General features: G+C 39.5%; 1 protein-coding gene across 3 annotated transcripts in view; it reads left to right on the forward strand.

The window, feature by feature from the left end:
- Positions 1–7,069: 7,069 nt before the first annotated feature.
- The window catches only part of LOC143460831 (inositol 1,4,5-trisphosphate-gated calcium channel ITPR1-like), a 29,090-nt gene continuing 10,256 nt past the window's right edge, over positions 7,070–25,903 (forward strand). The window contains exons 1-38 of one of the 3 annotated variants that reach the window (XM_076958471.1): positions 7,070–7,258; positions 7,542–7,612; positions 7,957–8,075; positions 8,144–8,253; positions 8,535–8,670; positions 9,050–9,213; positions 9,284–9,449; positions 10,550–10,645; positions 11,054–11,188; positions 11,989–12,107; positions 12,262–12,418; positions 12,691–12,851; positions 13,156–13,318; positions 13,530–13,670; positions 13,990–14,162; positions 14,425–14,544; positions 14,759–14,890; positions 15,147–15,294; positions 15,529–15,632; positions 15,775–15,916; positions 16,262–16,409; positions 16,578–16,777; positions 17,084–17,234; positions 17,352–17,578; positions 17,834–18,031; positions 18,738–18,794; positions 19,583–19,684; positions 19,782–19,895; positions 20,089–20,229; positions 20,516–20,615; positions 20,683–20,813; positions 20,886–21,054; positions 21,171–21,247; positions 21,411–21,566; positions 21,792–21,917; positions 22,172–22,292; positions 22,783–22,857; positions 23,383–23,528. In XM_076958471.1, the coding sequence (XP_076814586.1) occupies positions 7,164–7,258; positions 7,542–7,612; positions 7,957–8,075; positions 8,144–8,253; positions 8,535–8,670; positions 9,050–9,213; positions 9,284–9,449; positions 10,550–10,645; positions 11,054–11,188; positions 11,989–12,107; positions 12,262–12,418; positions 12,691–12,851; positions 13,156–13,318; positions 13,530–13,670; positions 13,990–14,162; positions 14,425–14,544; positions 14,759–14,890; positions 15,147–15,294; positions 15,529–15,632; positions 15,775–15,916; positions 16,262–16,409; positions 16,578–16,777; positions 17,084–17,234; positions 17,352–17,578; positions 17,834–18,031; positions 18,738–18,794; positions 19,583–19,684; positions 19,782–19,895; positions 20,089–20,229; positions 20,516–20,615; positions 20,683–20,813; positions 20,886–21,054; positions 21,171–21,247; positions 21,411–21,566; positions 21,792–21,917; positions 22,172–22,292; positions 22,783–22,857; positions 23,383–23,528 (5,091 nt within the window). In that variant the 5' untranslated portion in view covers positions 7,070–7,163. Of the gene's footprint in view, positions 7,259–7,541; positions 7,613–7,956; positions 8,076–8,143; positions 8,254–8,534; positions 8,671–9,049; positions 9,214–9,283; positions 9,450–10,549; positions 10,646–11,053; positions 11,189–11,988; positions 12,108–12,261; positions 12,419–12,690; positions 12,852–13,155; positions 13,319–13,529; positions 13,671–13,989; positions 14,163–14,424; positions 14,545–14,758; positions 14,891–15,146; positions 15,295–15,528; positions 15,633–15,774; positions 15,917–16,261; positions 16,410–16,577; positions 16,778–17,083; positions 17,235–17,351; positions 17,579–17,833; positions 18,032–18,737; positions 18,795–19,582; positions 19,685–19,781; positions 19,896–20,088; positions 20,230–20,515; positions 20,616–20,682; positions 20,814–20,885; positions 21,055–21,170; positions 21,248–21,410; positions 21,567–21,791; positions 21,918–22,171; positions 22,293–22,782; positions 22,858–23,382; positions 23,529–25,728; positions 25,875–25,903 lie in introns of all 3 variants that reach the window. The other 2 variants (XM_076958470.1, XM_076958472.1) reach the window with 2 other exon arrangements.

Genomic DNA, 25,903 nt, shown 5'->3' on the forward strand with positions numbered 1-25,903 from the left:
ACTATACACTGCAGTCCGGCCAGGGCTCTCACAAATGAAAACCAGAAAATCCCTAAAGCTATGCCAAAAAATCCCTAGATGGCATGAAAAATCCCTAAACCATAAATAATTTAATTAGTGCGTTATACTTGTATGTTATCATTACGGCAATTATTTTTTGACTTAAAAAAACAAAAGTTTTTGACCTAAAAATTGAAAATTTTGACATTAAAAACTTTTTTTGACAAATTTTGACGTATGAAGAACTCAAGTACTCAATTACGCATTATTGTACAAAAAGTTAAAATTCATTATAGTAAAGAAGGTCAAAAATCTGAACACAGACCTAGCCTATTCTGAAAAGGGAAATGAGCTAATTACAAATCACTGCCAAAAACACTGCAACTAAGACACAGCAAAAACTGTTCAATACATTTGTCTCAACACTCTAAACCAGTGATTCCCAAACTGTGTGCCCCGGCACACTAGTGTGCCGCGAATCTTTTTGGAATTTTGGAAAAGAACTGTATAAATATTTAAAATAAGGCATGCAGACAAGCATATGCGACTTAAAAGCTTTCTAGCTGCTTCAATAGCTGAAAAATAAGAACATGTGACGATGAAACCAACTATGGCATTGTCGATATAGAGCAGGGTAATTTTTTAAAGCAACATTTCTTCTCTTGTAAGTGTGCCGCGAGCGTTTTCTAATTTTTCTAGTGTGCCACAAGCTGAAAAAGTTTGGGAACCACTGCTCTAAACTAATATGTAAGTAGACAATGGGCCATTTACAACAGTATAAAGTAGGCCTAGGCTACAAGGTGTACAATGTAAAATGACAAGTTCACCTACAGTTCAACCTCTATGACACCACGACAATGACTTTGACTTGGTAAAAAATTTTGACTTTTTAAACAATTTCGACAATTTTTGACCTAACGCTGTAAATTTGACAAATTTTTGACTTTTTTTGACAAGTCAAAAAATAATCGCCCTAATTATCACATTACCTCAAAGATGGCTAGTAGGGGTACATATATAGACCTATATATACAAATGACAAACAAATTAACCTTGTTTACATGCTAAAAGTGAAGTCTGAATAAGTACTTTATAGGACTACCTATCAACAATTTCAAAAATCCCCAAAAATCCCTAGATCATCAAAATCCCTAAACTTGTCCCTAAAAGGGGCTAAAAGTTCCAATTTGGAACTAAATCCCTAAAAGTGAGAGCGCTGAGTCCGGCCTGTCTGCCAGGGTTGCCAGATCCCAGTCATCAAATAAAGCCAAGATGACAATAAAAAAGAGCCAAAAAGAGCCAAATAATTTTACTAACCACAAAATTACAATTCAACCCTAGATAATGGGTTTAAAAGCAAGAAATAATGAATTCCGAAGCCAAAATATACACCTAACACTATAGAGTCAACTGTACATCATCTTTAACACTATATTCTCAACATCTGTAAAACCTATATTAAATTCAAAAAACCAAATTGTTGTAAAGTTTGTTATGATAGGTTTGAAAATATTAATTGGCTACTAAAGAAATAACCAACAAGAATATTATAAGTAATAAGATAATTATATATTTCACACTTCCTAAATTAGGGATTATTATTTATGCAATTAAATTCAATTTTCATTAAAAGAGCCAAAAAACGCCAAAGAGCCAAAGCAAAATTTTGGGAGCCAAACAGTAATAAAAAGAGCCAATTTCGAAGAATTTGGCGTCAAAAGAGCCAATATGGCAACCCTGCTGTCTGCCACACTGCCCATGGACCAGCTCACTAGCCCACTCTAGCGGCCTAGCCCCAGACTGTAGAATATTGGAGTTTTCAGCAATATCTTGAGTGCGCCTAACAGCCAAAAATGACAAGTGCAGTGCACAAAACTGCTCATGCGCAATCAGAGAGATTACATAGTGACATGAATTTTTGAAACGCAGTATAGCTCTGTGTGCCTCACAAGGCAATTAGCGTCTTGTATTGTCTGTTTCTTTTTGGTTTGTTAGTACGTGGTAGCAGGGATAGTTCAGGGTGGTTTAATTTAATTTATTTCTGATGTTAATCATTTATATTATACTTATACGCTAAAATTATGTTTTTCGAGTGTATTGTGTGTTCTCAGGTGATAATCTAATTTTAGTTTAATAAAGCTTGAGCTAAGTTTATGCGCTCCTGTAGCGGCCGTTGGGTGTTTTGTTTGTTTGTCGCTGGATGGCGCTCTCACAATGCTCCCAGCACATGTTTATTTACGCACTGTTAGTTCGTTTACCGACCCTCTTTCGTTTTTGCACTGCCTACGCGCAGGACATCAGTTTCGCCATACTCCTGCTTACCACATTTTATCCCAGTGATTCTTTGGCAGAACGAAAGTTCAAGTACTGGCTTAAAACGTTTCAAAACTTCGTGGAACCCGTCAAAGGTTCACTTACAGGCAACCAGATGGCAGAATAATTAAAGCATTTAACAAACTACGTTGCCGCACAAGTTTACGTGTACAAAGAAGAATCTGAAGAGCCTTTGACTTAACTTCAATCAATAACTAGAAAACACTTTTGCAAGAAATGATGTAATGGTATTTAAAATACCACCCAGGTCGCTAAAAATCCACCACGTTTGTTGCCGCTGTAAAAGTCCTGAAAGCAATGTACATGTACTTTTTCCTGCTCGTTAATTGTTCGTGAGCATGTGTTTTATTGTGCTATAACTACCACGGTTAGCATCCTAACTTTCGTTCCGCACAGTTAAAGGCGAAAACTAAACAATACAATACAATACAATCTTTCTCCTTCTCTTTCTTATTTAGTCCACTTAATTATGCAGAAGGTTTTAAGTACTTTTAACGGTTGTTAAACTTTTTCTAATGAAAGAAGGATGCGCGGTACCGGTAGGCAAAGGTAATAAAACCGAGCTATAAAGGTTGTGCTAGAATAGAGTGAAATAAATTGGTTTTAAGTATTTGAAAATCCAAACTGAGCAGTACAGTGGCACTATACAACCGAATGAAAAACGAATACCAGCTATTGGGATTTCCCTTAAACGATATTTTCCAAAATCACGAAATTCATACATCATCATACATCAGATAATTAAAAATAACTTTTTTGCTGTTTATTTTTCATAGATATCTTATTGATAGCTTGTATATTTTATATACACATTAAAAACACGAATGTTAACAACCGAAACCAAATATACGAAATGATACAGCTTCATTACCTTGAAAAGGAATGTTTTAAGTGCACAACAATAATAGCAACAAATACTGATGTCATTAATTTAAGTACGTGTCTTTTCAGTACATGTCTTATCTTTAATACACAGCATTACAGCAATGCCAAACTGTTTTTGTTATTTTACCTAAACAGAACAAACCTAGAAATAAAAATTAACACAACCAATAGAGCTGGTCACCGTCGTCTGAGTGAGTTTAAGCCGCTGTAGTCACGGTTCAATAATTATCGGAAACGCGCTTTTTCTTCAAGCGCTCGCCAAGTAATTATGTGAGCAATTAAGATTAAGCGGGGAAGCGTGTGTTTGACAAACGTTTATGCCCGAACTACGGCAAGGTAAAAACACGCCATTATTGCGATGAAACCGGACATCTCGTTAAGGAATGTCCATACAAGGTTACAAAACAAGACGTCGTTAATGAGTCGTGGAAAGCAGTTGGTGAGACACGTCGCACTTTCTCTGTGGTGACTTTTAAGCAAATGGAAAACACGTCTCCAGAAAGATATTCACCTTCAAAAGAAGATTTTCCAGAATTGCCGAACAACTCGGGTGCTCTGAACAACCGCCATTCAACACCTTCAGCCAAGACAAAACCACCCAAATTGGGAACATCAAAAGGCCAAGTAGATCATTTCGACGGATCGATCATCGAATTCAGCGACGAGGAAGACTCCTTAGATGACATTCCCAAAGACGCCCTTGGGACCGACAAATGCCCATCTAGTGAAGAACAAAAAAGAGCCGACAAACGAGAACGATGTGAAGACTCAACACTGTCGGCCGCAATACCACCCGGTCAGCGCCCGAAAAAAGAATCGTTTGATGGTGAAATTTTAGAAACTGACGAAGCGGATGTTTTCAAGACGCACATGGGACCGGCGAAATGAAGGCACCTTTAAACAGCAGATTGAAAAACTGTGTGCTGCAATGCAAAAGTATTTAACGCCACCCCTACCATAGCTTTTGATGAAAAATGTACACGCTAGTCCCGTTGCTTTGACGTCATTATCAAACTGTTTATGAATTAGAACCTGTGTAAATTCTAGATAAACTTTGTTGTAATTGTTGCTTGTGATGTACAACCTTTATCGTACCTGCTACGTACGCTCTACTTACAATTTACAGATGTGTCATTACTAAGATTTCGCGACCTGTGTTATTGTCATTTGTTTAAATCCATTACCATCACCGGCATGTTCAATTGAAGTATTTTGCAAGTCGATTTTGGAAAAGTTTGCCTTGTACATATTTTCTCTTTCTGTGCTATTTTTCCGCAATAAAATATCGCCTTTTACTAAAGATTTCCGTGTTTGGGAGCAATACAATGAGTCTAGTTTATTTTTCTACCTCGCCATGGCGAGGCAATATTCTTCATTACCAAACAGTTAAGCTATCCAGTATACCGTCGTATATTGCGTTACATTGTCATCGATGCAATTTGCAAAGCATTGTTTTCGTAATACGTAATATTGTCTTCACAATCCGAAGACACTTTTAAAAATTACCTACGGTAATACCTATGGACTCTACGCAACTCCAAGCAAGAGTCCTGAGCCAGGTGAACGTTTCTTTCTGCCTAGAAAACCGGCAGTACAAAATTTTAAGGTACAAATTATGCACAGTTTCAGGGAGTTTCAGTTTCGGGAGTTCATTGGAAGAAGTTGCCAAGTCATTGCAGGAATGAAGATGATGAGAGCCACAAGAAGAGGATGGTAGTCGACTACTCCCAGACTAGAGACAGGTTTAGATTGCTTGAGGGGCATCCCCTGCGTAGAATCGATGAATCAATTCTATTTCCAAGTTTAAGGTATTTAGTAGGGATGAGCCGATACGAACCCAAATCCGAATAGATTCGCCGGATATCGCCTTTATGGAAGATTCGGGCGAACACGAATACCAACAATGGCGAACCCGAATACAATATTACTTGTAAATTTACTGACTTTCGTAAAAAATGATGATCTAGTTTCCCGACAATGCTAAACTAGAGTCAGCAGTACTTACAATGAAGGTCGTTTTCCTAACGATTTTGCTTTTGCGATCGTTTTTTGAACACTATTTTTCGAAAGAAAGCGATTTGTTTATCGATTACGCCATTTTAGAAGCAAAACTTGACAACTTTTGGATAAAATTTTATTGTTTGGTTCTAATACGAATAGATTCGGGATTCGTTCGTGTCGACCTTCATGATATTTGGGTTCGCACGAACCCGAATAATCTTCCTCACGGCACATCCCTAGTATTTAGCACTTTGAATTGTTCCTGTAAAGGGGGATGATAAAACGTTTAGCGCGTCCGAAGCGAATGGCAGATTGTACCAATACTACCGCTTACGAGTTGGTGTCACAAACGGCGTCTCCGCTTTTCGACGTATTATTGGTAGTGTTATTGAGACAAACAAGTTAAAAGGCACTTTCGCCTATCTAGACAACATCACTGTTATTTGTCATTCAATAGAAGATCATAAAACGGTTCAGGCCCCCTCTAACGAAGATATTTAATTTATTTAGGCCTACCGAACGACTTAAAAACGATTTTGTTTGTCTTTTTTCGAATCTGGTTGTGATGCAAAGACAATCAAGACCAAAGATATGCAGGTTATTACCCAAGCCAGACGAATACGATAATGACATCAGAGTTCGAAAAATAATCATCTCTGAAAATCCGTTCGCTACAAAGTTACTGTAGCTTTTTTTATGTTACATAAATTTTGTCGAAAATGCTCAACAAGTCTCTAAACATAGACATCAAGTTATTTCTTCAATGACGCGTAAAGATGTTTATTAAGTGACGTCGCTTCAAAGAATCCGTCGCACTTTCTTCAGCCGGAAGAAGGGAAGGTTTGAGGTGTTAGTTAGTAAAATAACAATAACAAGTAGGTCTAAACTAAAGTTCGCTAGCCTACTTGAACGGTTTGTAGATGAAAATAATTTAAGATGAGGTATGTTTACGCTTGTCAGTGAGCAGCCTCAATCGGCGCTTATTCTTAATTATTCCCTGAACTTTGTACATTACTGTGTAATTGCGTACTTAGCCCTAAGTGCACATTTCCATTGCGTCTGAGCATTTTTACGAACCGCACTTGTAATTTTTGGTTGTTTGGCGAACCCAAGATTTTGCTGAAAAAAGTCATACTCTGCAACCCGGGATGCGTGCAATGAAGCTTCAATTATTAATTTATCTAAATTAAAATTTAACATTCATACACGAAACTTGGTTTATATATTGTTTATTTATTGGGCCATAGATGAAAAAGTTTGCTGTGCCTGCTACTGATTGTGCCTCAATTTCAGAATCAGGAAGCGTCACAGAGTTTAATCCATGCAAACAGGTGAAAGTTTATGTTTCATCGCCAGTCTATAATAAATAAATAAGGAATTACAGAGTTAGTTAAGACAGCATTGGAAGTCCAAAAATTTAATCTCTGTGGCCATAAACCCTTGTCAAAATTTGCCTCACTTCCTGGTGGTCAATATCTACTAAAATATGAGAATTAAAATCCATGCAAACTTAGAAAGTTTTGCAGTCTGGAACACACATGAGTGCACAACTGTGTGTGTTTACGCTGATTGGCTGAATTTTTGGGTCTAGTATACAAGTGCACAACCACAAGATGCCTTTGCATACTGGTTATGCACTTGTATACTAGACCTAATTTTTTTACACATTTGCCGATTTGTTGTCTACTGGCTCAGGCACAAATCTGCAAGAAATGCAGACAACTGTCGGTCTGTGACCTAGATTCCACTCACTATCATATATAAATGCAATACTACAAAATACAGCAAGCCAAAGCTGCAATCTGCACAAAAAGATTTTGAAGTGATGTTTCTGCGGTGATATTGATATTAACTTTTTTTAGTCACTGGGCGTGTCACATAGGAACTGTGATGTCATAGCTCAGTAAAACAGAATAAAAAGTTTGTGTTTTACTGTCCACAAAATGTCGTCAAGTTTTCTTCACATCGGTGATGTCATCTCACTCTATGCAGAAGGCTCTGGGCAGGATTCAGTGTGCGGCTTCATTTCCACGCTTGGGTGAGTTAGTTGTGAATTAAATGTTCAAGAAATTGTTACTTTGACGCATTAAGAAATTACTTTTGCTTTATAAAGTGAAGCTGAACCTATATCTCAACATTTTCACTTCTTTCACATAAAATGAGATTTTTGTGCTCAATTGTGAAAGAACATTTTGCTTTTGCACAAGATAATTTTTACAAAGGCCTTTCACTAAAGTGCTGCCAACCATCCAACAAATCTACATCTCTTAGCCCTCAAGTTTTTTCTCGCTTCTATACAGCAAAATATTTTTTCTTCTCAGGCTCGTTGATGACCGATGCGTCGTTCAACCCGATGCTGGAGACCTTCAAAACCCACCCAAGAAATTCAGAGGTGAATCTTCCACATAATGTTATTTTTTGTCACTCCACAGCAAGTAGACAGTTATGCGCTGTGCTATTTCCAACTGTTTCTGTAACTTGGCAAATTGCTCACAATGATCAATTTGAATATCTGCAAAATTTGCCATGTGTGCTATGTCTGACATATGCATGTAATTTTGTTTTTTGAATAGACCCGGAGACTATGTCAGAAATTCCTGGACATATTTAGTATATAATTGTCTAGCGTATATTACACAGTGTATGTATAAGTATAAAAAGTTGTTGTTGTTTGTTTTATTTATGACTTTATACAGAAATAATCGCTCATTGTTTAAAATTTCTATGGAATTTCAGATTGTCTTTTCAAGATCTGTCCAATGAATCGCTACAATGCACAAAAGCAATTTTGGAAAACGATAAAAACCGGCGGAAACACTCGGATTGCCGATGCTGTCATTATGACTCGATTGAAGGTGGAAGTTGAACTTTGTTTTCTTGTTTGAGTTCAGTTGTTTCTTGAATGTCTTGTCTTGTTTCTTAGGAATCTGCAGATGTTGAAAAAGAGCAAAATGAGAAAGAAAATCAGAAGCTTCTTGGGCAACCGGTGAAATACGGCAGCGTGGTCCAGCTGCTTCATCTCAAATCTAATAAGTGAGTGAACAGTTTGTTGCGAGATTTCCGAGAGAAGCTTGGTTCAACCTGTCAAATTATTATCTTATTTCTCTGTCCATTTTCCTATGGTAAAAATTTTTGTTTCTTGCTACTTTTTGTCGAGTTTTCTGATGATACTGTACAAGATTTTTTATCTCATTCTAATGAGTCTTTTTAATAAGTTTTTAATAAACCATGATCTATGTAATGTTGATTATTTATGGCGGCCCTCATATTTCAAGTTCCATTATTTCAACAGTAAATTGCGATGTTTCATCCAGATACTTGACCGTGAACAAGAGGCTTCCTGCCCTCCTCGAGAAGAATGCTATGAGGGTCTCTTTGGACCCCGATGGCAACGAGGGGTCCTGGTTCTATATCCAACTCTTTTATAAACTCCGCTCAACCGGTGACAATGTGAGATTTTTAATTACTACCATCAATACCATTTGACCATGAAATTGCCTATTGTGGCTCGAACTGGCACAGCTCACTGTTATTAACGGTGATAGTTGAAGTGGATTAGAAAACCATTCAGATTCATGTTAAGTGCTCATTATAGTAGATTTTAATGTTTGTCCAATTTGAATCGGAATCTGCTCGTTTCGTCCCATCCATGAAACCCTTTTTAAGAAATGATTGATGGTGCTGATTGATTTTATTTGGCTCATAGCAACTGCACATGAAGAAAATCAATCAATTAATTTTGCAACAAATGCAGCAGACGTCCTTGCAAAGCAGATAGCGACAGTTTTTTTACGATTGCTGAAAGTTATAAGATGTTGTTGAACTTCAGGTGGTGATAGGTGACAAAGTGGTGATTATGCCGGTGAATGCCGGGCAACCTCTCCATGCAAGCAAGTGCGAGCTGACAGACAACCCCGGATGCAAGGAGGTCAACTCCGTCAGCTCGAACACAAGTTGGAAGATTGTTCTTTTTATGTCCTGGCAGGACGACAGGTAATCACGCTCTCCTAGCAGGACTCAATTCAAGTTGTTTTATCTGCATTCATGACCTCGATGTTAACAGAGGCGACACGTTGAAGGGAGGAGACGTGGTGAGGCTATTCCACGCGGAACAGGAAAAGTTCCTCACTTGTGATGAATATCGTCGCGGTCTTCACGTCTTCCTCAGAACGACCGGGAGAATGTCGGCAACTTCCGCAACCAGCTCCAAAGCATTATGGGAAGTCGAGGTACGTTGTCAACTAATTTATACGAAGTAAGATGTCTATTAAGTAGAAGTCAATTTAAATGTTGATCGTGGATTGCAGTTTGATTGCAGGCATTGGGTGTCCATTAATACGGTTTAATTAAGAGCACTTTTCCCACCATGTAATTAGCTTGGTGATTGTCGTTTTGTGCACATTAAAACACACAAAACACATTAAAACACATTAATGCGTTCTTCTCATTCTTGTTGACGCATCATAATAAACGTATCAACAATAACAATAGCGTTGATGTCTGTGGTTATTATGGTTTTGCAGATATGTTTGTTCGTCTCTTTTGTTTTTACAATATTTCGTGCAAATCATGTCTCAGTTCTTGACCTTTACAACATAATGTTTGAGGCATAAACATTTAATTGCATGATCTTTGATGATTTTATGACGTTAAAGTCAAACTGAATGCTTTTTACTGCTATAGAAGACGTTGCTTCAAATGAGACTTAAAAGTATGTGATTCATAAACAATGCACTTTGCCAGTTGCTCATGCAATTATGAGATTGGACTGTCAGGTCAAACTTTAGACCAATTATTTATGGCCACCATCTCAAAAGCACAAAGCAATATGAAGACAACACCAAGCTTCACAAAGCAGTTTTATGGCCAGTCAAGCATGACACAACTTTTGGTTTCAATTACTATTGCACTGTATGATTTGTCCATGGTCCCTCCTAACTGTATATAATGGGTTTATATTCTTGCCTACTTTCATAAATGAGAAGTTATTTTTCTGAAAAGAATTATCAGTGGCTGATGATTTTTTTGGAATTGTTTTATTTGTTCTTTTATACACTTGGTTTTTTCACTTCTACCCGGTTTGTGATTTTCTTATTTCTCTCAAGCTTTCCCACGCGAAAATACTTTTATAAGGAACAAAGTGCTGGGAACACAGCTTATTTGAAGAGTACATGTTCAGAGTAATCATTGTATTTTCACACAATATCGTTAGTTAGTTTTAGCATTTATCCTTAAACGATTTATATATAAACATTATTAATACCAGTTGCTTGAGCTACTTAGCATTAGTACCTGTGGGCAGCGAGGACAACTTGTTTTCTTGTTCCAGGTTGTCCACAAAGATCCATGTCAAGGTGGCGCCGGCCATTGGAATAATTTATTCCGTTTCAAACATCTCGCCTCTGGGAACTATCTTGCCGCCAAGGTTGGTCCAGTTTTTTCTAAGATTTTGTCTTTGCTGGAATTTATTTTTGGAAGTTTCCACCTTTGTCCACTGCATGTTGTACACTGTACAGTTGCACAGAAGATTGCACCAGCAGTTAGTTGTACAAAAGAGCTTTTACACTGCTTACGGTATATTTTGTGACTTGGCTTGAACACTGACAATCTCCACGTAGATTATGTCTGTTATTCATTATGAAATATGTAACTGAGTACTTGAATGTAATTTGTGCATCGTGCAACCTCCAATACATTGCCCTCGCCTTCTGTGGCAAGTAATTTATCAGACGGATCGATTTTTTAATTTCCTGCATCTTGTAGTGCGGCTAAGGCTACAGTTTGACTAGATTTGTTCAATCGTTGAATTTAAAATGCGACCACATTACGCCAGGATGATTCTGAGTGGAACCTGCGGGACAATCTTGACAATTACGAAGCCCCGTCCGGTTCGAACCACATTTCTAACGGTTACTCATCCCCCTCCCCGCGGCAGTACGGCTCACGATCCTTGTCCGGTTCGAGTCAGGTTCGCTAATGCATGATTACTCAGACATCTTATACCACTCTAGCCGCTGTTTGTTCCATAATGTCATGATTATTCACGGAGCGGTGTTGCGTGCATGTTCACATCACGAAGCATGCTCACATCACGAAGCATGCTCACATCACGAAGCATGCTGTGATGACTGCATTGAACCACAAGGGGGCACATTTTCACTGAGGCTCTTAACAAAATCATCAACATTAATGAATCATGAAAGAAAAGTTCAGAGCATTTAGTTGCATGTTGCCGCCATAACCTATCAAATTATTTGCTTTTCATATCAATTATTCTCACTTGTTGCATCATAAATGTCAGGTTATATCTTGATATTGACGTGGTTGTTTATACTGGCTTGGTGCAAGTGCTTGCTGTTGCCACACGGTGATAGATGATTGGATAAAATTCAGTTGAACTTACTTATCGATGTGAATGTTGGATGCCTCTTTTTGTTGCTTGTGATGTCTTTGATTTGCAAACCCACATTGGTGCCAACATTAATGTCATATCCTGTTGGTTGTCGCATTCTATTGTTGGGTGATGCTCAGCGACCATATCCTGTCAATGCCGTCATGTGTAGTTCCATCAGCAATCATTTACCAACGGTGTCTTCAATCATAAGAATTAACACGACTATAATTATTCGTTCTTCATCGTGCATTATTTTTTGCATAAAAATACTAAAATTATATTTCATTGAACAGTTATAATTGCATATAACGCTCAACTCATACGCTATGACTATTTATTGGTGACTCGTTTTAAAGTTTGACTCTTCCTCAAAGGCGGTCGATAGCGAGCTGGGAGGCTCGGAGAGAGATTCCTCTCGTTCCGGCAGAGGAAGGGGGCCACCTGGTGGAATGACCTACTGTCTGGTTGCCACGGACGACCCGAGCAGTGTCAGGTAGATTTCTCCACTGAGATGCTTCTCAGATATTTTTGAATGTTTGTGTTACAACTTACAAGGGTCAGGTAGATGTTAAGGGGAAGAAATCAAGAAAATGGTGAATAAAACATAAAGCGAGACTAATATTTGTGGCGCTTTAATTTGACACCAGCTCCATCTTCGAACTGGACCCCACCTCACTGACAAAGAGCGATGCGTTGGTCCCGTCCAATTCGTACGTCCGTTTGAAACATCTCTGCACAGACACGTGGGTCCACTCCACTACCATACCCATCGACCGGGACGAAGAGAGGCCAGTCATGCTCAAGGTAGGTTGGATTTGCAGCTACAGATAAATTTGTTTTATTCAAATACCGATTTATGTGATGTTTGTGTGGCTTGGCACCGTCTTCGTGGGAGATCGTTTTTGTAGTTCTAAATGTGCCTCCGATTTATGTGATTAGTCATAACGGTAGAAATAATAGATGCTTGAATAAAATTTATGATTGGGCAACTGATGAATGATATAAACAACCTTTCATTGTCATATATCGGACATTTGTGTTACTGGAGTTGCCTTTAAAGAAGATCTTCTCCCCAGATTGGCACTTGTAAGCATAAAGAGGACAAAGAGGCATTTGCTATTGTCCATGTCAACGTTGAAGAAGTGCGAGACCTTGACTTCGCTAACGACGCAAGTAAAGTGCTGGCAGACTGTTCCAAGGACATGGAGACTAAGAAAATAACCGTCAATGAACGAAGGTTAATTATGATGTCTGTGTTTATTCCACAATCGACTTGTTGTGTTGTAGCATGCCGAGTAGATTTCACTTGCAAACCGATATGCGTGAAACTTCGTGTCATTGTTTATTTCTTTGCTACATTTTTATTCCCTGCACTTGTGATGAATATAATTTTGAACCAAACATAGAACCTTTTTCCAGATAATGAAGTTTACGATATAAATGCAAAATTTGAAGTGTTTCTTTTCTAAGCATACTTGACTTTGACTTTGACTTTGACAAGGTTGCTGGATTGCATGAAATAATTTCTTCGTTATTTTCAGGTTTGTGATAAAACTTCTTGAGGATTTGATTTTCTTTGTTGCCCGAGAACCTCGAAGCACAAAGGACGCCCTCGATAATTGGAACGTTAACGAACCAGACAGAGAACGACAAAAACTTCTTCGTGAACAAAATATCCTGAAGCAAGTCTTCAAAATGTTGCAGGTGGACCAAAATATTTTTTTCTTTCATCCGAATTTTTACAACTTTTATCACTTTAACCTTTGAAGTTAGGTTGTCTCAGAATTGAACACATCAATATTCCGTCCACCGTATATTACAAGGTTTAGCTGCATAAGAATGTGGCTTCCTTATCATACGACCCATGCTTTGCCTGGTCTGTATGACAAGTTCACATTTCTATTACTTCCTGTAGGCTCCATTCAAAGACAGTGGCGATGGAGCTTTACTGCATTTGGACGAGCTCCGTGACAAAAAGAACGTGCACTACCAACACATGCTTAAGCTGTGCTACCGGCTCCTCAAGCACTCCACCCAGGACTATAGAAAGAATCAAGTGAGTCCTGAAATAACGAAACTATAAATAAAAAATGTTGAGATATTACTGCCAGGTTATTAAAGTTCATGGTCGGACATTGTTGGTGAAAGTTATAATTTTGTCAACATATTTCAATGTGGTTGTGAGTTGCCTTGAATTGAATTGGTGGATTGACAACAATCATTTAATATTGGCAACATTTAGCTTCATTTTATTCAATAGATCTAACTTTTTAATTCCTTGTCATGGTTGTGCAAATTCACTTTTTACCAAAACTCTGACATCAACCTAACATGTGGTGATGATATGCAACCAAATTTATTTGTTGTTGTTGCAGGAATACATCGCAAAATCTTTTGGTCTCATGCAACAGCAGATTGGGCACGATATTTTGGCTGAAGAAACAATCACTGCTCTGTTACATAACAATCGCAAGCTACTCGAACAGCATATTACTGGGACAGAGATCGAAACGTTTGTGGCGCTTGTTAGAAAGAACAGAGAGCCGAGGTGAACAAGTTGTCAACTATTTCTTTGAATTTATTGTTCACAACCAACTTGTGCATGTGCTGTGTGTCACTGCAGACGAATTATTTGAGTACAATGTTGCTGTGGGGCTCATGTTAGTTGGCAAAGATCATTGCCCAAGATTTTTGATGCTCACTTGTTATATGTTGAAGAAAGCTCGCAGCCACTTCCCGTTCATATTCATCATAATAGCAAAGTTGAACCCAGACTGCCGTCAAATTGTAAAAGATTTCAATGTTATCAGGTTCCTTGATTACCTCGCCGACCTTTGCGTGACCAACAAGCAGGCGATTCCTAAGACTCAGGAGTTGATCTGCCGGAACATCCTCGCGGATTACAACAAGGACATCCTCATTGAGACCAAGTTGGTTTGCTTCCTTCCTTCAGATAATTTTAAACTTGATTTGACTTGATTAAGAAGTTGCTTGTTATTGTGGGCACAAATTCAAATCTAGCTCATTAATTCAATTCGAATTAATTACAAGAGAAGAATCTAGTTGAAGAATATTTAAGAAAAAAATGAATTTAAATCGTCCAGTTCATCTATTGACCGGTTTGTGTTAAAATCTTCTTACCAGGTTCGGTCTCGATGAAAACGGCTTCGAAGCGGTTATGCTCCGATACGGAGACGGGAAGCAAGTGGAAAAGACGATCAGGCAACTCGCTCAATCATCCGACCGCCATGACGAGAATGTGCTCAGTTACTATCGGTGAGGTCATAATATGATAATATGAGGTCATAATACGCGTTGATGATGTCGTCAAAGTTGGTGACTTTTTTGAAAATATTTTTTCGATGAATAGTGGAAGTAAAATTTTTTTTGATTTCATTAAGAATAGCACAGCAGCAGAGCTTCAGTGGTAATAATTCAAAAATAGCACGTTATAAGTCGTAATTATGTGAAAAACTAGAATATTTGTTTCTGGTGTCATATCTCTGTGTGCATTAATTGATGGTTTCCGCAGACACCAGCTTGACTTGTTCAGTAAGATGTGTCTGGATCGTCAGTATCTCGCAATCAACCCAATCTCAACTGAGCTGACCATCCCAATCATCTTGAAGTGTATGTCCGACATGCAGCTCCCGTTCGATCTCCGCGCTTCTTTTGTTCAAGTGAGTATAGAGGCTGTCGTAGCATAGAAGGCAGCACTCTGCCATGCTGTGGAGTTTCTATTCCCCGGGAAGTCCCCAACATGAAACATATGAATCTTACGGCTGGGGTTGAATGTACTTCCAACATCTCAAAGGGGTTCACCCACCGCTTTTGATCTCTTAACCATTTTATTCGGAAACTTAACACACCTATAAAGTACAAGCTGTCAACTTCATGTTGTCGTTTTATTGCAGTTGATGCTGCACATGCACGTCGATCGAGATCCTCAGGAGCAAGTGATACCGGTGCAGTACGCCAGGCTGTGGTCGGAGATATCCAACCAGATCACCATCTCTGAGTGAGCATCTTATATTTTTACACATTTATCTTCCGGCTAAGATTATCCACAGCAGCATTGTTTATCGTGAGTGTGTTGTGATGGCTTGAAACAGCATTTGCATGAAACAGCCATTTAATTATATGATGTCAACTTTGTTCAGGTACGACAACGACGAAGGCCACCACGAAGAATGCAGCAGCAAGTTTGTTCCCACGATGCAATTTGTTGACCAGTACCTCAACGGCTTTGTCAACAACGCGTGGGTCTTCAAGAACAAAACTGAAAACAAACTAACATTTGAGGTAATTTGTCGTGTGATGTCACTTTTTCCAGTCCCTTAAAAATGTGCTTGTAGTGTTATGGGTATGGATATGATTAGTGGTTGACATTGACAATTATCTTGCGTGGTTTAACGCGGCTAAGGAACACGTTCGAGGTGCAACCCTCTTCACATTTCACGTAAGTTGCGCTCTTTCGGATTTTGTTGTCGGTCCCGGTTGGACCTAATGGTGCCATTTATTATTTTGGTCCCGAAAACTGATAAGTTGAATTTGAAAACCTGCTTTTTCTGATAAAGTTTCATTTTATTTTCCTAAAACTCATGGTGTGATTTTTTCTTTCAAATCTAACTATTTCCTGACCACTAGGTGGTGAACCTGGCACGTCATCTCATCTACTTTGGTTTTTACTCGTTCGCCGATCTCCTCAAGCTGACCCGAACCCTCCTCCAGATACTCGACTGCGTGAACGGAGCATCTGGCAGCGCAAGCATCCTCACACAGAGCAATTACAGAGGTGAGCATCATTCAACGGTGTCTATTTGTCACCAATGATGCGGGACCCTGTGCAAACCACCACCAATCTAGCTGCCAAATGCCACTGTTTATGATGTTTGAAAGAAATATGTTTTGAATGGAAATTACCTCTTGATCATTTGATTCACTCCACTCGTGTTTCTTTAAGGGGAGGATGAGGAAGACACGGAGGTTGTGGGTCGAAGCGTCGGCACCATCGGGATGATGGTCAGCTCCATGACACTAGGTGGCAATCTTGGGCAATCACAAGGTGTCGACAGTGAGCCGCCGCCCCCTACAACAGAGTCATCTAGTGGACAAGATGAATACGTTCTCGAGACGAAGCTCAAAATCATTGAAATTCTTCACGTAAGTCGGCAGAAATCTTGATGTATTTCTCAGCCCCAAATCTCGTCGTATTAACGTTGCTTGACATTGCACCGGGGGTTAAAGTTTTTGTCGGCTATTTTATCCAGATGTAGAAGCTTAATTAAAAGTGTGTGTCGTGTATATTTCGAAATATTTCGTCTGTTTAAGCGTCAAAATTCTTGCCACGTCACTATACTATAACATACTCTTTGATGAGTTGATGCACATTTGCTTGCTGCATGTTGTTGAACTGATGATGACGTCATGACATGACATCATCATAGACTTATATTTCATTCTCTTCAGTTCATCCTCGATGTTCGTCTGGATTATCGCATCTCCAGTCTCCTCTCCATCTTCAAGCGTGAGTTTGACGAGAACAGCAAGAAACCTCCAACTCCGACCAATGAAAATGACAGAAATACAGAAAATAATGCTGTTGCTGAAGTGGATGAAGGTAGAAAATTGGATGAGATCTAGGAGGCTAGAGATTTTTATGAAAATTTTCGCAAATATGCCTTGAAAATGATAAAAAAATGCGTAATTCACCTAAAACACGCTGCTGTTGTTCCAGCATCGCCGTTGATCAACCTGAGCATAATATCGGCCAAAGCGGAGGGAATTTTTGACGGCTCGGTCGAGAGCAGCGGACTCGACCTTGACGAGGACGGGGGAAGGATGTTTCTTCGCGTTCTTCTGCACCTCGTCATGCATGACTACCCACCGCTTGTGTCTGGCGCCCTTCAGCTGTTATTTCGCCACTTCAGCCAACGACAGGAAGTGTTGCAAGCTTTTAAAAACGTAAGAACATGTTTTGTTCCCGCAAATGTTCGACGCACAGCTGTTACGTTTAAGTTTACTGGCCGAGTCTTCCGTTATCACCAGTTTAGCTTATTGCGCAATATTCATCTGAAATGCATTCCTTCCGCTCATTCTCATTTCCCTGCAGTACATCAGATTTATTTCAACGACGGTCGCTCATTGCTCAGCTTAGTTGCTCTGCGATGGATGATTTTCATCCTTCTACCACTGTTAAATGTGAAAAATTACACCCAGGTTCAACTTCTCGTCACGAAAGACGAGCACGAGAATTACAAGGAGATCAAGAAGAACCTCGACCAGTTGCGCCTCCTAGTGGAAAAAAGTGAGCTCTGGGTGTGGAAGGGAAAGTCGAGTGCGGCCTCTGAAAGCCGAGACAGTCGTCGTGGCGACTCGATCACCAGCGTTGGAAGCGTTGACATCAGCACACCCGTTGTAAGTGTTATTAGATGTTGATGTGAGCATTGTGATGCAGCGTTGGTGTTTTTCTGCCAAACTGTCACATGGCGAGATTCCGTTAAATATCATGTTGATGATTTGGATTAGTTTCCGTGCCGAGAACACAATAGACATCAACCTATTTGCTGGTTGGTCCTACTCTAAAGCTGTCTGCCGCATCTTGAGCAACTTTCCCTCAACTTGTTAATGCCATGCATGACATATGTTTTGTGTTGGACCATCATCATATTGCTTGGTGTGGTCAAGCGATTCATGGTGAAAGCAATAATAATTTCCCAATAATTGACCAATGTATCTTGGTCAGTGCTTCTGTGACATGAATGGCAATTTTGATTCAATGTTTTTCTTTGGTTAAATAATTAATCATCTGACTTGAAAAGCGTTGAACATTGCTCTGCAATTCAGTCTCAAAGGGGATTCATTTTAACGACAATTAGCCTTCTTTTACCTCCCTATGTCATGGTGTCTTCTGCTACGAGCCTCTCTCAATTATGTCAATACAAGCAAGGAAGCATTGAAGTAATTTATCATGTCATTGTCTTGCGCGCAATTATTCAAATTAATTTATAACCACCCCAGCAAGTTTTTCACCATGTGAGTGGTCTAATGCAAACTGACATCGCTAGTAACGATGAACAATTTTCACTGACGATGTCGGTTAATCTTGCTTTTCCTGAAACAGGGAGATGTGTGCATACTGCCACCACGTGTTCGTTCAAGGAGTAAGAAATTTGACAGCGTGAGTAGTTGCCGTTGGCGTCGGTGTATTCTAGAATATCTAACAATCACTCGATAATTGAAGCAAAGTCATATCGCTTGGTGCAAAATTTTGTGAACTCGCAAAATGTTGTTTTCACTCGATTCCTTGCTATATGTAGTGACGTAATTTCATGTCACCACGGTAAACCAAATTTAACTAACGCACTAAACCCGATAAACTTGTGATGTCTGTTGTTCGGCAAACTTTACCGCTGCTTCCAGGTATGACTTTGTTGCATCACAATTCATGATCGAAACCAATCATTTCTCCTCACAGTTAATTGCTGAGTGATGGCGTTGCATGCTAATTGCTGAGTCATAACCACTAAATTCATCAAAGCATGAGAATCGCGTTTTTGTTTTTCTTTGATCTATCAGTTGAGCTTGCCCATAAAAACATCTCTGTTTTTTATTTTAATTCATTTTGCTACATCTCATAACTGATATGCAGTGATGTACTGCCACTCCCCACATTTTGACATAAGTGCACAACCCATCAATCAGATCTGAATGTAGCTCTCATCTAAGCCATGATACGTGCCAGGTATTTATGGGTGCCTGCTCCCACACCAGTGCAGTCACTTGATTTCATGATCACAAGCATGTGTGCATTGTTGATTTAAATCGCAGCTTGTGATGTAATAATGGTTGATGTACATGGTTTTGTTTTGAGTGTATTTGTCCCGCTTTGAATCAATCGAAGACAAAAAGTTTTCAAATTTTGTGCACGGGTTGAATCATCAAGTCATCTCGTTAACTCTGTTTCAGTTTGCGAGTCGTGACGGCAGCATCGATTACGACAACATCAGCGACCCTCACAAACCTAAGATAAGTGCTTCGTCGTTCAAGAACTATTCCATCATAAATGAGGTGAGTATTTCACGAAGCACATCATCGTTGCGAAGACTATCGGCTTCGAGACCTCGCGAGGTTATTTCACTGTGGGTTTGTCTTCTCATGTCTTCAGATTTTGACAAAGTTGGCAAATCTTTGCATCTCGGACTCGAGTCGTCCTCGGAAAGAGCAACAACGTCTCCTCCGGAACATGGGAGCACACACGGCAGTCCTTGATCTTCTCCAGGTTGGTCGGATTATTAGATGTCCTCTTGTCCTCTTGCAGATCTCGTATAAACCTCTATTATGGCTGAGTTTTAATATTTTAGATTAATTTTAATATGTTGTAAAACTGGAAGGCCTCGTTTACTGACTTCTGTAATCTATGATTTGCCGAAAATTCACTGATAACAGATGAACTGATCATATGATCTCGGCAGATTTCGTACGAGCGTAACACTGATGTCCGGATGCAGACTGTGATGAAGTCGGCGCACAAGTTTCTTCAAGTCTTCTGCAAGGGCAACCCACAGAACCAAGCTTTGCTGCACAAGAATTTAAACCTTTTTATGACGCCAGGGGTGGGGATAAACCTAATATCAATGTTTTGTTGGTTAATCAGTGTTTGTGTGAATGGATGCTGAGTTCTTGATTAAACGCTCATTATGATTATTCACTTTGGGACCTTCTTCATCTCTGATCATAAGCATTGAGTAAATTTGTGATTTTTGTGGAATTTGTAAGTTTTGGGATAACGTCATTTGGAATATTACGACTTACTGAAGCTGATTCTAATGTGAAGTGTTAAAGACCTGGTCATCCTCACATCTTTATTTGTTTTGATCTGTTTTACTTTTCACGGCCCAGTTGCTGGAAGCCCAGACGATGCAGGCGATATTCCAAGACAATGTGTCTCTGTGCAACGAAGTCACCCACGCCGTCATCCAACACTTTGTCCATTGCATCGGTGAGGATGAGTGGGGATTGCCAAATCATGTCTTCACCTCATCACTTAATATCTATTCGCTTCTCAGAAAGTCACGGACGTCGAACTCAGTATTTGAAATTCTTGCAAGCCATTATTAAGTCAGAGGGCAAAGGTCACAATCGGAGGTGCCAGGACATGGTCATGGCTGAACTCGTCAACACGCAAGCCGGAGAAGAGGTAACATAGACATCTACCGCCTGGCCTCCACATACCTCTGTGACATCATGCCACGTCTCTGTGACATCACAGGTGCTTCTCTTCTACAACGATCGTGCGTCATCCACGACGTTGATCGAGTTGATGGAAGACCACGCCCGCATGTCGCTGTTCCACGAACGACTTGAAGCGACACAACCAGACGATGGCGATGAAGAGCAGAGCCCGCTGCTCTACCACATCGAGCTCGTTCAGCTTCTCGGTGAGTAGTTATATGATTTCTATGGAACATACTTACTGTGCCCCAAAATAACGTACTTGCAGCCAGTGTTCATATTAATTCGAGATTGAAGTGCTGACTTACACGCTTGATCGCAGCTTACTGCACCGAGGGCAAGAATGTGTACACGGAGATCAAATGTCACAGCTTACTTCCACTCGACGACATTGTGCAGGTTCAGTTCAACATTTTGCTAAGATCACTCAGTATTTAAAAAGTTGTGCTAGATTGGTGCCATTTCATGCTCAAAGTTGATTGATTTATTCGCACTCGGCAAATATTTCTGCCCAATTTTATTGTCACTCAGTAGTGAGATGTCGATGTGTCTTAAATACCAGGTTGTGACCCACGAGTCGTGCATTCCGGAGGTGAAGAACGCCTACGTCAACTTCCTCAACCACTGCTACGTTGACACGGAGGTGGAGATGAAAGAGATCTATTCTTCATCTCATATTTGGATATTGTTCGATGACTTCATGAAAGACATGGAAAGGGTCGGCATTTAACTACGCTTTTTGTTGTTTTTATGAAATTGGTTCATATTCTTGCCTATTTCCGCAATTCAAAGGACGTTCTTATTGTTCAAATCGTGTATTATATCGCATTTAAAATACATTTTTATTAAAATGTCACTACATCCATCAATGCATCATATCAACAATACAGTACCACAAGTATTAACTATTATGATGTCAGAGTTCATGTTTGTTGCATCACAGATCCGGACACAGGAGGCAGACAACATCCAGAATAGGAAGTTACAGGAGTATCTGTCCACGACGGTCATGGAAATCATCACAATGTTCTTCAGTTCCCCGTTCTCTGATGCCACCACACTCATACAGGTTGGGCTATGAGCAGCATTGTGTGTTAAACAGTCGGTGATTTCATACAAACCAATGCGCCGGTTTCTGGTGCATGGTGTGAATCCACCATGTAAGGTCGCTCTGTGCATTGCTTACTTTGGTATCAAATTTGTCTGTAAACTCTGATGGTTGACTTGAGGTTTTGGTCGTCATCATGTTTATAGATTTATGTCATTGTGCTGAAAGTATCATAGACATATTAATATTTAAAAATTCTTCCAACAAACGTGCAGACGAGACAGACGACTTATGTCCTGTTGCTGAGGTCGATTGTGATGCTCTACCAGAGTCCCAGCCTTATTCCTCAGTACAAACCACGACTCGAAGAAACGATAAAGAAACTCGGGGAAGTTGGTAAGTTCATTGACGTATGACGCCGTCTTTGATGCTCGGAACTTGCTGGGTATCCAACTAAGTTCATCTACATGGTTTAGCTTTTTTGCATTTTGACGCGACGGTACGGGTGGAAATTTTTATTTATCTCTTAACCTGAGTTTGAATTTTTCATTCATTTAAAAATAGGCCGCTTCAAAAATTTGTTTTATTCTAGTAAAATGCTTAAGTTGTAGGTCTATGCATTTAGAATGTGCCTTTAACGGCCACTGTCTTGTATATGTATTAAAATGGGTGAATGAATATTTTTCACATCACTAGCAATTTAATATTCATGAAATTAATATTAAAACGGTGAAAGAAAGTTGTCATCTCTTTGGAAATAACCACTCTCATTTCATTGATTGACTCTGTCATTTCGGTTTTCATTCGTTGTAACATTGACTGTGCCTGATTAACCATTGACATCATATTACAACTGGTCATGCATGATTTTGTTTTATGTTCTCAGCCAAGTCGTGCAGCGTTGTCGTCCCGCAAGACATTCAAAATCTCATCCTTCTGCAAAATAGTGTTAAGATGCTTGGTTAGAGCTTGTGTTGTCACCTTGCATGCCGTGCACATAGTAGCTACTAACTTCAAATCGAGTTGCCGTTGAATCTAGTTCACGATCAAACCGTTTTGTTGTGGTAAATGTAATTTCCGATTTAGCTTTCATTGAGCCAAACTTAACTTGATTTAAGCCAATATTCGCGATAGATTTATGTTGTTGGGGGCTGTGTTGGTTTGACCTGAATGCTTTGGTTTTATTTTCCTGCATGTTCGCTGCATGAACGTCATCTTTCTTTGATCTGGGCGCCGTGGTATGGGTGGTTGTGCATGGAATTGGTGATTGATCGCTTAAATTGTTTCGGTCAAGAAAAGAAATTTTTGCCGAAGTACCTCAGTATCCATGGTCTGTAGTGTTAGTATTTTAGCAGCAAATATTCTCATAAACTTGGGAAGTGTCTTAATAATTTTACGGCATCACTCCGTCATTTTTCATCGAAATTAAACCAGTAATCATCAACGAGTAATTTCTCAAAGTGGAAAAACTTACAAATAATTTCAGCAAAAGTTCGCCAAATTGCCATTCCCGGCTGCCTGGGCAGCCAAATAACAGCAACCGTAATCCGGCCCAATGTTATGGAGGTTATCCAGAGGTTTCGAAGTCTCCGTGCCACGAATCTTAAACGTGAGGAGTCACTACCTGGACAGGTTTGCTCGATCTTATCCAAGCAACGTCTTCCTTTTTCTCTTAAACTTTTGATCTTAGGGTCCTTGATGTTGGTGAGGGTTGGTTTGGTGGGTTGTGTGTGTTGGAGTTTTACGTTTGGTTTCTTTTCCTTGCTTTGCCTCATTGTTTGACGTGAATTGCTGTAATTTGCTTGTCGTAATTACTGACAAGTCATGCTTTTTGTGATGATTCATGCTTGGCTTGAACACTCCGGGAATGCAAAGATTGTGCCGCATTATTTCACATAATTACTCTGCACCTCAATCTCTTCAACAACTGTTAACATTCTCCAAATTTGAAAGAATAATTTGAGTTTCTTCTGTAATAATCACGGCTGCGTTGTAATAACCTGCATTGTGATCTGTAATTTGCAAAGCAGGAAAATTAGAGGTGTAGAAATTCTTTTAATGTTTCTGGACAAAGCAGAGGTCACCAATGATATTTGAAGTGGGTCGGATAGATGTGTCATGTATTCATCGCGGGAAGCGTAACCTTCCTTTTTAATAAGCGTTTCAACACGACTGTCCGACATATAATCACTTGAGTAAAAAATCGATGTGCCACCAATTTTTTTGTTGCAAGATCATAATCGCGTGAAATTTGCTTCATAGATACTTTACTACATTAGTAGCTTTTTCTACGACGTGTTAATTTTTGATCAATGCTGTTCGTTTATGAAATCAATTCCCACTGAAACACTTTTTGGAAAAGGTTGTTTCGTTTAATTGGATCCTGTGAAGGTTTCACCACCATCACGATCATGAAACTTGCTCTCTGGTTTCAAGTTTGAGGCTGGGCATGAATTTTACAAATTTCAAAAAGTTTTCCACAAAGATTGTTATTTTAGCAAGACGTGAATTTGTGAAAGTTAGTCGATGAAAGGCCGAATAAATTGGTAGTTTGTTTAACTGATTAAGACAATCATCACCAAACTTTTGTCACAAAGGGCCAGATAAGCACGAGAACTGATGATCACGGTCGGATCCCCACTTTGTTCAACAGGCTGCCACACAATGAGCTCATTTGTAGCAAAGTGAGACAGGCCAAGCTAACCCAGGGACCGTAGTTTAGTCAATCCTGGGTTGAGATGACAACAGGATTGAACTTCACAGCAAAGTTTCAAACACAGTCATACAGTTGCATGTGAAATTAGCATGTGAAGCTAGCACAGCAAACGACTTATTGTACAAGTAACAACCAAGAAAACGTTTTAGCAATGAGTTGGCCAAGTCCAAGAACTTCTTAGATGTTTGGAAAGACGCCTCTACCTCGCTTCCCCTTGGTACCTATAAAATAAGCTCCATGGATAAACAATTATTGACTAAACTAAAGAAAAAGATTGGCAGAATCTTCAAATAATGTTTGATTCGTACACGGTGTGCTTTCCCTTACACTATGCATCTTAGACAGAGTGTGAGGTTGAGAAAAAGAGATCAAAAGTGCAATGAGGAAGAAAGGGAAAAACACATAAAGCTGCTGATGTGAATATGCTAGAATGGACGAAAGTCACCACAACGTGTAGAATTAAAGTTAAATTTTCAGCCATGTGGTGATTTTCTTGGTCCACTTGTGGAAAACTTTTTGAGTGTCAGTAAACTCAGCCTGATATGGTTGGTTCTTTACGAGCAAGTAGCGATGATTCTACGCCGCATGCAAATGTGATGTTTCTGCTTATCTAAACATGTCTATGTGCTAAGGAACCGGCTAACACAATGCTCCCATGCACCAACCCACAGGCCATAGTTTGGTGACCTCTGAAATAAAGCAATGTGTATTTTGTAAAAATTTGTGATGCTGATGTACAACATGGGGCAATTATTGTGAAAAACGCGCCGTTTCTTGTAAAATACCGGTGATTATAAGCAATGACAAAGTTTATTCATTCAAAGAAAATCCGAATAAATTTGCTCTGTGTTGCTCATACATCAACGAGATCAAGCCCGATCTGTTCAGCTTGAGGCGCTGGTTTGCTTTGCCTGAGATACCTAATCTCAAAATATTTGAACAGTGATGAGGTGTTTGAACCTGCCCTGAAATGATTTTATCTGATTACGTCTTTTTATAATGACTCTCAATTATTTGATAATTCCTGTTTCTCAACAATTGTGATTACTGTTGTTCATCAAAATCTACTCGACAAAAATCACATCAAAATCTTACGATCGTCCAAAACATACGCAGCAAAGCAAAAGGGTGTTGCCATGACGTCAAACTTGCAGAGAGAGATTCGTAATGCCAACTCGAGCCACGTTCAGAAAGCGCTTCGCAGGTTCATGAGCCGCCGACAACTTCGTAGACCCTCAATCGCTGTAGGGTTCGCTAACCAGGTTTGATTGTGATAAAAAATATGTTTAAG

Source organism: Clavelina lepadiformis, chromosome 5, assembly GCF_947623445.1.
Source record: "Clavelina lepadiformis chromosome 5, kaClaLepa1.1, whole genome shotgun sequence".
In the NCBI taxonomy this organism is placed as follows: domain Eukaryota; kingdom Metazoa; phylum Chordata; class Ascidiacea; order Aplousobranchia; family Clavelinidae; genus Clavelina; species Clavelina lepadiformis.